Source organism: Papaver somniferum, chromosome 1, assembly GCF_003573695.1.
Source record: "Papaver somniferum cultivar HN1 chromosome 1, ASM357369v1, whole genome shotgun sequence".
Classification (NCBI taxonomy): domain Eukaryota; kingdom Viridiplantae; phylum Streptophyta; class Magnoliopsida; order Ranunculales; family Papaveraceae; genus Papaver; species Papaver somniferum.
The window spans coordinates 120,971,985-120,983,147 of NC_039358.1; the positions used below are offsets into that span (position 1 = coordinate 120,971,985).

At 38.3% G+C, this 11,163-nt stretch overlaps 1 protein-coding gene across 1 annotated transcript; it reads left to right on the forward strand.

The window, feature by feature from the left end:
- Window positions 1-1,107: 1,107 nt before the first annotated feature.
- On the forward strand, window positions 1,108-2,055 carry LOC113350000. The gene has a single exon (XM_026594057.1). It carries the CDS (start codon window positions 1,108-1,110, stop codon window positions 2,053-2,055), a length of 948 nt encoding a protein of 315 aa, XP_026449842.1.
- The last annotated feature ends 9,108 nt before the right edge of the window (window positions 2,056-11,163 follow it).

An 11,163-nucleotide genomic window follows, 5' to 3' on the forward strand; every position in this document is an offset into this window, starting at 1 on the left:
CAACTCGCGGAGGAATAGTACTACAAGAACCTCGAAAATCACAACAACAAGAGATGGTTGGTGGAACGAACAACCAACATAATGGTAACCAGGGGAACCATGGAAATGGCGCCGCTCCACCACCTCCACCTCCCAAGAGGACACTCAAAGATCTGACAACCCCATCGTTTGATCAACAAAAGTTGTGTGTCAACTTGGAAGATTCAGTTGAGCTCAAATCTCAGTTGATTCATTGGTTACCGAAGCTCAAAGGGCTTCCAGGAGACAATCCGAATCGTCATTTGCAACTGTTTCAACATAGGTTGACAAGTTTGAAGCCAACTGGAACTGATCAAGAAAAAGCTTTCAGTAAAGCTTTTCCATTCTCTTTGACTGATTCTGCAGAAGAATGGTTTTATTGTCTTCCACCTGGAAGTATCACAACATGGAATGAAATGCAGAAAGTATTTTTAGAAAAATACTTTCCCGCCTCTAAAGCAGAAACTATTCGTAAATCAATTAGTGGGATTGAACAAATTACTGGTGAGACTTTTTACGACTACTGAGAATGGTACAAGAAGTTGTTAGCGAGCTGCCCACATCATCAAATCTCTGAGAAACTCATAGTGCAGTATTTTTACGATGGTTTCTCCAATCTGAGAGAAATATTATTGATACATCTAGTGGTGGTGCCTTGACAAACAAAACCATTGACGAAGCAACATAATTGATCGTGAATATGGCTGCAAACACGCAGCAATTCAACACAAGAGGTGTGTCAATGAATCGAAGGGTTAATGAGGTTACTTCTTCACCGCACTTAGAACATAAGATTGGAATATGGAGAAGATGATGCAACAAATGGCCGCAATAATCATTCCCTCTTATAAAGAAGGAAACAATCAAGTCAATGTTATTTTCCCAAATCAGCAAAGGCAACGGTATGATCCTTATTCCAATACATATAATCCAGGGTGGAGAGATCATCCAAATTTCAGTTATGCAAACAAGAAAGATGCAGCTCCATGACCGGTTTTCAATCACACTAGTGGTTTCCAACAACAACCACAATCAGCGCATAACTCAGAATCATCAAAGATTCTTGCTATGATGAAGAATCTAACCACAATGGTGCAGAAAAATCAGCAAACAACTGATAATGCGATCAAAGAATTACAAACGCAAGTGGGCACAATGGCAACTGAGATTAATGATCTGAAAGCATGGAATAGTGGGAAACTCCCTTCTCAACCAATTAATCCTAGAGAAACTGTTAATGTTGTTTTATTGAGAAGTGGTACACAAACTGTGCAACCGGAAGATGCTGAGAAAAGCAAAGACCCTAAGGGGCCGGTTTTGGAGAAAGAGATTATTGACTCTTCCCAAAACGATGAGGTACCTAAAACGAACTCTAAACCTCTTGTTTCTACTTATATTCCTCCTTTACCGTTTCCTGGCAGGTTTGCTAACAAAAAGGTGGAACAAGGCAAAGAGATTTTATATGTACTCAAGAAGATTCACGTTAATATTCCGTTGATAGATGCAACTAGGCAAGTTCCTAAAAAAACAAGAGTTTTGAAAGACTTATGCACCAAGAAGAAACGATTAACTGGTAATGAGGTGATGAGTGTGGGGGAAAACGTTTCTGCTATCCTCCAAAAGAAACTCCCACCTAAATGCAAGGATCCTGATAGTTTCGATATACTTGTTGTGATTGGTAATAAAAGGTCTGGAAAAGCTATGCTTGATTTAGGAGCATCAGTTAATGTTATTCCCACATCTATTTATGAATCTTTGAATTTGGGTCCTTTGAAAGAAACCCGTATTGTTCTTGAACTAACTGATCGTACTAATGTTTACCCTAGAGGTATTATTGAAGATGTGCTTGTGAAGGTGAATCCACTCGTATTTCCAGCTGATTTCTGTGTATTGGAAATGGATAGCGGGTCTGATGCTTTTATATCGTTGTTATTGGGGAGGCCTTTCATGAAAACGGCTAAAACCGTTATTAATGTTGACAAAGGAACGCTCACTATGGAATTTGATGATGAAAAGATTCACTTCAATATTTTTTGATCAATACGGTATCCTAGCGATGTTCATTCGGATGTTCATGCTAATGTTCTAGACGCAGACTAAGGAGTAGCCAAAGAGTCTATAGTCGGACTGATGACGTTAAACCAAGCGCTAATGGGAGGCAACCCATAGGTTTTGTATCTTAATCCCTTGTATTTTCAGTTTTTATTATTTTCATATCATATTTGCATCCCCATGTTTAATTTCGTAGAGTCCGGAATCTATTTTGAAGAAAATTTTGACGAATCCCTTCTCGTCAGAAATATTCAGACTGCACGTAGTTCAGTACAGAGACCATAACTGTCATACCATTTGTCGAAACACTGTGCCCTTTTTACACTTTGTAGAAAAGACGTAGGAGAACAACTTTTGTGAAATGGTGTTTTTACTAATTCCTTACCAATTTGTACAGTTTTTTTGTTTTATCTGCTGCTACGTCAGAATTTCAGTTTTGCACATAGAGGACAATGTGAAGTTTAAGTGTGGGGGAGTATTTTGCATATAGAGTTTTTAGCTTTTTTCCTAGATTTTTCAAAATTTTGTATTTATTTGCATAAAACCTCCAAATTGTAGAGATTTAAGAGTCACTAGCATACTTCTAGGTATGTTTACATAGAGAATTCTGACCGACATAACTGAACTTGGAAGTGTTAGGGAACTACGTTCAGATTTCTTACTTGTTAGAGTGTTAAATAATGGATTTAATCATGCCGGTGATGCAAATGAGGAGCAGAGAGAAATGCATCATTAGAGTTGTTGATAAATAATTAGTGGAGACTACCTATTTTCAAATCAACAGTGGCACCAGACCAATTTTTGTTTTTGTTTTTGTAGTTGACTAAAGAGATTTCTTTTGAGTGTGTGTCACCTTGCGTTAATTCCGGATAGAATGGTGAGCTAGCCAACCTCCCACCGATAGAAGCACTACTCTTTGATCTCTTGAGTGTTAATTTGTCAATCATGAGGGTGGCGTCTATAGATGAAAACCACCTTCTTGTAGTTTGATTTTCAGTTAGCACCATTCTCTCTCTCGCCAACAACAGGTCCATAGAAACACATCATCATCATCAACAAGCGGAACGACATCAAAATCTACAAGGAAAGTTGAAAACGTTTGAGGTTTACAAGCAACAATACAAGGAAGAGCAAATTTCATATCCAAGTAAAGCAACATACAATGAGCAGATTTTTATATACATTTTGAAGACTTATTTACAAGAGCGAAGAATATCAAAATATGAGAATCATATTGAAGTTTATGATACGAAGAGAATACAAGTTGTGAAGAATCAAGCGGTAAAGTACCTATCCCATGGCCATAAAAATTTCATTGTTTATTTTATATTCAGTTTGTAGTTATTTCTCTTCTCTTCTCAAAAAAGAAAAAAAAAGACAAGAGAAATTCTTTGTATTATTTTGGTTTGTATTTTTTAATTGTATACATTTAATAAAGCCATGGGAAAGAAGAAAAAATCTATGAAGAAGTTTCAAGAAACAGGGAATTGAAGAGAAAGAGTTACAAATCTACGAAGTTCAAGAGTTTATCATCAACAATTGAAGACCGAAGACGAGCTGAAGGCTACGTTTATATTGGATGATGTGAGAGTGGTGCTTTCGTCACAGCCGATCGGATGTGAAGGTGGTAAGTACTCCCATCCTTGCTATAGTGGTTGATTTCCTTTCTTAGAGATCATCATAAAAAAGTCTTTTATTTCCCACGATCTTGTGGGGTCTCTAGAAATATTTCGGAAGGTTTCCTTCCCACCATTAAACGTGTGTAGGATTTGTCTCTTCATTCTTACCTGCACACATGTGAGACCCATAAAAAACCATCTTATTGAGTGCAATTATCATAAAATCCTTTTAAGTGAGGCAAAAGTCGAGGCAAAATGCTTATTGATCGCTCTCAAACACGCTTTCGCTCATTATGGTGTGGTTATTTCTCACTCAACATTTAAGAATGAGAATATGTTCTTTGGTATTTCTAACTTCTTATTACTAGCATGCAGAAACTTTATGTCCTCATAGATCTTTGGATGCTTGGGAAGCTGAAGCGCTTTGAAGTTGGAGTAGGTTTTGTGGGTATATATCTTGTAAGCCATCACGAGACTATAACTCGTCCACTAGGGACACCTAGGGGTTTAAAGGTATGTTGCACATGCTAAGTGCAACCGTGACTTCGACGACCATGAGTTGTTGTACCTTTGTTTAGATTTTGTAGTTTGCTCGAGGACTAGCAAAAGTCAAGTGTGGGGGAATTTTATAGGTGCATTATTTACACTAGTTAGGTACTCGGATGCTTTGCTTTCTTGATAGTTTTTGTATCATTATGCTTTGATTTTGTTTGTTTTGAGTTTCTTAGGTGTTTGAGGCTATCTTGACCAAAAGGAAGTGGAACTTGTTCAAATCCGGGATTTCTTTGCACCATCTTAAAGAGCACGAAAATACAAAGAGAACGACGAAAGAATGAGGTCGTTCCGACCTCGTATGAAGAAGTTAGAAGAAGTTGACACAAGTTAAAGTTTTTGCAGTAGTGAGACAACACAGAACTGTTAAAGGCAGGTGGCACAATTACTCAGGGCAACCACGGAACAGAAACTGAACTGCCAGTCTTCTAAGAATGACAGTTGAATGAATATTTCCAAAAGCGCCTACATGAGTTACTCGGGGCCACCTTTTCCTTCTTCTTTATATCAAAGACGAAACCAGTGAGACGACGGAGAACTCCAGCTGCCATGGTTTATGGTGATTCACGGTGATGTTGTGGTGATTCGATGATGACAGGTTAAATAATGAGAGTGAAGGTGATATATGACAGCGGAACAGTGAACATGCTGCCGTACATGAAGAATAGCAGTTGAACTCAAGACAAGATATGGCAGTGAACGAAGTTGATGAAGAAAATGAGTAAAGCTTGGGTTTGTGCTGATTGGTTGTTATGGAGGAGTTCTCAGGAACCGGAGATGGTGCTGCTAAGCTCACTTGAAGGGAACTTGCAGACGAGAAGAACCGGACATGGGAGAGCACCATTAATGGCAGTAATGAAGATGAAATGCTCGGGATAAGAAAACAGAGAGGAATGAAGTTGGGTTAGTGATTAAGATCTCTGGTTCGCAAAGTTGGTTGTCGATGGAGAACTGGTGCTGATATTGTGGTTCGCTGCCGTTAATGGAAATGGAGGAGGTTGCTGCCAGTGACGGTGATGAAGACTGCGTTGATGAAAAATGCAGTAATGATCAAGTTTGGTTATGCTGTAGAACTTGGCAATTACGGAGTTGAGTATGCTAGGTCGATGGCTGGAGATGATGATAAAGCTACTGGGTGTTATTGTGAGAGATACGAAGATGCTTCCATTGATGATCGGTTTTGTTGTGGTTGTACTGAGTGCTTGGAGAAGAAAAGAGCCGAGCTCGTGGTTTGATGGCAGTGTGATGTCTCGAGGGATCGTGGTTTGATTGGACATCAAGGAATTTCCAAAATTGAAATTGTTCTAGAGATATGCAATTATTTCCAAATTCGGTGTTCCTAATTCCAATAAATGCTTGTCCAATATTTTCCGAAATATCTCATAGAAAAACTCCAATTAGTAAATGCACATTACTAATTTTTATTCCCTACAAATATGCTTTAATTGTTTCTAATAAAAGTATATAAAACTAAAAACCTTAATTAAAAGATTCTCAATTTATTTCGGCACAGGATCACCTTGAGTACCAATGAATATCTTTGAACAATAAATGATAAGAGTAAATGCACATGTTCAAAGTATGTTGACATCTTTACTACACGGATCGTTATTCATGGAAAATCGGATTTGTATCTTTAATCGGTTCTACCACACTTCCAAACAAGTTTATAATTGGTTCTACCATAATTCCAAGACTTCAGTGTGATTGATCATACCAAGTCACAGTGGTTAGTTGTTAACGGTTTTATCAAGTCACATACATGGGTTGGATCGGTTATACCAATCACAAGGTTTTACCTAAACATGTTACCTACTTGTGATAGGTCACACCTCTCACCAGGACTCGTTCCATTTCCACATGGTATTTGCTTGTGATCTGTCATACCTCTCACTAGGATCGGTTACACCTCTTACAAGGATCGGTCACACATATACTTGAGATCGGTCACACCAATTCAAGGATCGATTGGTCACGCCAATTACAAGGATCGGTCATACCATCTGATGCAGCGGATATTAGAGAAACTAGAGAAAATAGAAGTGTTGTTCAGACTTCAAATATTCCTAGGAATATCGACTATGAACGTTGATTAATATCTAGACTTCGGTTTCTCAACTTTAGATAAAAATCGATTAAACTTGAACAAAGTTTGATAAAGAAGATATATATTCCAAAAAAAGTTGCCCTAAACAATTTATGATGGACTCTTTTATAGACTTGGGGAAAAACCCTAACTTGCTAGTCAATAAAGGATGAAAAAACCACCTAAAACCGACTCAGACCCTAATTTGCTATTTTTGGCAAATTTTGGTCGACCTAAAATAATGAAAGTACTCATAAAATAAAACAATTCGCCTCAAACGGCGGCCCAAACAGACTCTTAACGAAAGAGTTATTAACAAAATAAAAACTTTCCTAAAATAGCAAAAACGTATGTTTGATGCCCTAAACGATGGAATTTGGCTAAATTCTGAAGACCAAGGCAATCAAAGATTCCTTGTCCTGTTCTTTGGCTTTTTTCCCATCGAAATGGACCCCTAAGGATCTAAATTACGACACTTGGATTTTTAGCCTCCAAATAGGCTATAGCCTGCTCATCTGCATCATTCTCTCGGGGTTGGGAGAAATTCGCCCTCGAATTTGTCGTATCATCATCAGAACTATCACCACAAAAAGGCACTAAGTGTTTGACATTAAAAACATCAGAAGTACGGATGTGACTTGGAAGCTTCAACTTGTATGCATTGGAATTAATCTTTGCGACAATTTCCAAGGGACCAATCTTGCGCGCCTTCAGTTTGTTGTACTCGCCAACTGGAAAACGATCCTTTGTCAATATTGCCCAGACAAAATCCCCTACTTCAAACTCGACAACTCTGCGTTTCTTATCTGCCGCCTCCTTGTACCTTTCATTAGCTCGAAGCAACTGTTCTTCGGCCAACTTGTGAACTTGCTGCAGCTGTTGGATACGTTCTTCAACACGAACTTCAATTCTCTTCAAATCAGGAACACGAGCTAAATCTATTGGTGCTCGTGGATTGCATCCATAAACAACCTCGAACGGACTCATACCCAGGCTACGGTTGACTGAACGATTAAATGCAAATTCAGCTTGGCAAAGTTTCTGGTCCCAACTTTTCGGATTGTCTCCAACCATACACCGTAGTATATCACCCAAAGAACGATTCACAACTTCTGTTTGGCCATCACTTTGAGGATGATACGCACTACTGAAATTAAGTCTTGTATTAGCCAATTTCCACAAGGTTTTCCAGAAATAACTAAGGAATCTTGTGTCTCGATCACTGACTATTGAACAGGGCAATCCATGTAGACGATACACTTCTTGGAAGAACAATTCAGCTACCTTCAGTGCATTAGTAGTCTTCTTGCAAGCAATAAAGTGAGACATTTTTGAAAAACGGTCGACAACAACAAATACTGAATCATGCCCCCTCTGAGTTCGAGGTAAACCCAATACGAAATTCATGCTCAAATCTGACCATGGTTGGCTTACAACTTTTAGTGGTATATATAACCCTGCATTGGTTGCTTTTCCTTTTGAAACTTGACAGATTCGACATCTGTCCACGAATTTAGCAACTTCACGCCTCATTGTTGGCCAGTAATATGATTTTGAAACAAGCTGGAAAGTTTTATCTCTACCCATGTGCCCCTCGTCATGTAACTCCTTAATAATCTTCAATCGAAGACTAGAATCGGGAATACACAATTGGTTACCTTTAAAGAGAAATCCTTCATGCATAAGGTAATCACTTCGTTTTCCTAGACTGATATTATCCACAATCTCCACAAAGTGTGGATCGGTTAGAATATGTTCAGAATACGAATCAAAATCTATTACCTCAGTTCGCATGGTGTTGAGTAACATACTTCGACGGCTTAAAGCATCAGCAACTTGATTCTGCGACCCAGCTTTGTGCTTCAGTACAAAAGTGAACTCTTGCAAACAAGAAGCCCACTTACCATGTCTAGATGAAAGCTTTTCTTGCCTATTGATATGCCTTAAAGAATCATGGTCAGAAAACATAATGAATTCGTTATGAATTAGATAGTGTCGCCAATGCTTCAAGGCTTGAACTATGGCATAAAACTCCACATCATAGGTACTGTAGTTGGTCTTAGCACCATTCAACTTCTCACTAAAATATGCTACAGGTCGTCCTTCCTTACTCAAAACAGCTCCAATTCCCACCTTCGATGCATCACAGTGTAATTCAAATGGCTTGCTGAAATCAGGTAACACCAATAGTGGTGCGGTTATTAGTTTTGTCTTGACTGCTTCAAAGGCTTTGTCAGCTTCCTCAGACCATGAGAACTTTCCTACTTTCATGCATTCAGTAATGGGTGCCATAATGGTGCTGAAGTGATGAATAAAACGCCGGTAAAAAGAAGCGAAACCATGAAAACTCCTTACCTCGTGCAGTGTAGTGGGTGTGGTCCAATCTCTGATACCAACTGATGCAGGGCGGAAGCGTCGAATAGAATTAAAATCTAAAACTCATGTTTCCGAGATACCACTCTCAAGGAAAAACACTACTTTTTTATTAATCAAAATCTTCCCCTCTAATATGAAAACATGGAGCTCTTTATATAGATAACTTCCAGACAAATAATCAAAATACTTATTCCTTAAAATACGAGATTTCTAAACTAATATATAAAATCTCTAAATAAACAATTATATTTCTAAAATATTATTAATAAATGAAAACATCTTAATTAATTACAATATATCTTTCTAGATAATTAAAATATATTAAATAATAATGAAAATATCCAAGCATATTTTCATCCCATGAATACTCCACCATTACTGATGCAGGGCGGAAGCGTTGAATAGTATTAAATCCAAAACAACATATTTCCGAGATACCACTCTCAAGGAAAATACTACTTTTCAATTAATCAAAATCTTCCCCTCTAATATGAAAACATGGAGCTCTTTATATAGATAACTTCCAGACAAATAATCAAAATACTTATTCCTTAAAATACGAGATTTCTAAACTAATATATAAAATCCCTAAATAAACAATTATATTTCTAAAATATTATTAATAAATGAAAACATCTTAATTAATTACAATATATCTTTCTAGATAATTAAAATATATTAAATAATAATGAAAATATCCAAGCATATTTTCATCCCATGAATACTCCACCATTCTCCCCTTCTCAGAAAAAATTCGCCCTCGAATTTTGCCAGTATTAGTTCTTGTATAAATAATTCGTCAATGAAAATATTTATAATCCGTCGACTTAAATAATCTTGGCATAATTGCTATTGGACTCATGGTAGGCTTTGGGATATGTATAAAATAAGAGCAAAAGACAGCCTACAGTGATACCTGCAAGTGCACAGGGTCAGTTGTAGCTTGTGTGCAAGAACAGGGTCATTCCACAGGGACTTGGGGTGTTATGAAGTTTCACTATGCTGATAATTGATGCAAAACTAAATGCAAGGTCACAAGGTTGCAGTGACAGTGAAACAGAGATGGTAAAACAGCAAGGAACCAAGGCTATTAGCCAAGGGCAGGGAAGGCAGTGCACTGATTTCAGTGCACAGCAAGCTTCAAAATACAAGAAATAAACAGCAAGATAGCTAAGAAATTTAGCTGAGCAGGGAGCAAAACAGAATTGAATTTATAAGTGACTGTAAAAGGGATTTGTGGTTAATCTAAGGGCTTAGAATCCACCTTGTGTCCTAATCAAGCAATGCAATTCTAGGTTGAAATTAGGATCTTAAGCATACATTAGAATGGAAGGAGAATCAGCTTGCTCACTGATATGCCCCTAGTATTGACTGTCTTTTGACAGCACAGCCAATCACAGGCATATCAGAGCACTGACTTCTTCCCATTACTCAAGCAAGACAAGCATTAAGACGACTATCCTAGCAATTCATCATTTAACAGTGCACTAGGCTTCATCTGAGCCTTAGCCAGTGCAACATAGCTCATGCTAATCTTGTGAACAACAATAAACATCATACAAGGTAATTCAAACAACACACACATGGTGAGCAATTACAAAAACATGATAAACATAATTAACATTTGAAATGGAAATTAACTGAATTAAGAACTATAATAGAAATTCACAGAACATGGATAATTGAGGGCACTGGCTAGTCCAGGCCTCTGAGGTGGTGCTCTGGCTAATCCAGGCATAACCCCTTTCACACACATCACAACTCTATTTATAGTTACATATAAGAAAAATCCCCAAAAATCAGTGAAGCTAGGGTGTACCCAAAAATCCAAAATTCACTCACCTAACACACTGATAACAACCCAATCAACCAACCCATGCTTCAATTAGACGTACAATTGATTTCCCCCAAAAAGTTCCCAAATCAGAAAAATTAGGGTTAGGGATTTTTCTTACCAAACCTGCGATTTGACGCTTCCCTCTTCAACCCATTCCTCTCCTCGGTCTCCTGCTCCTCTCCATGCCTTCAATTGCTTTTCTAGCTTCACTAATTCGTCAACCACTCACCTAGGGTTTCGGCAGGGGAGAAATTGACGAATTAGGGGGCTATAAAGATGGGTAATAGCTGTAGGAAGGTAGGGGTGATGATGGTGGAGGTGTGGTGGTGGTAGAGGAGTAGGTAGTGGTGGTTGTGGAAGTGGAGTAGGTGGTGGTACGGCAGGGGATGGTGGTTCTGTTGCAGAGAGGGGGGGAAGAGAAGATGGAGTCGATGGGGTTTGAGGAAGGGGTTGTTTGTTTTGCGGGTATAGATATTAGGTACTAGGGTGTTGAGCAGGTGTAGAGGATTTTGATGTTTCGCAAAGCTGGACCGTAGGATTATAGGATGATGGAATGATCCAACGGCGCGATTGAAATGGATGAGGGGAGACCGTTGGATGACGAGATACATCAAAACTGACGG

What these genes read in the sequence shown, in the direction of transcription:
- LOC113350000 (XM_026594057.1), top strand. Translation starts at nt 1,108, where the DNA reads ATGGTGCAGAAAAATCAGCAAACAACTGATAATGCGATCAAAGAATTA.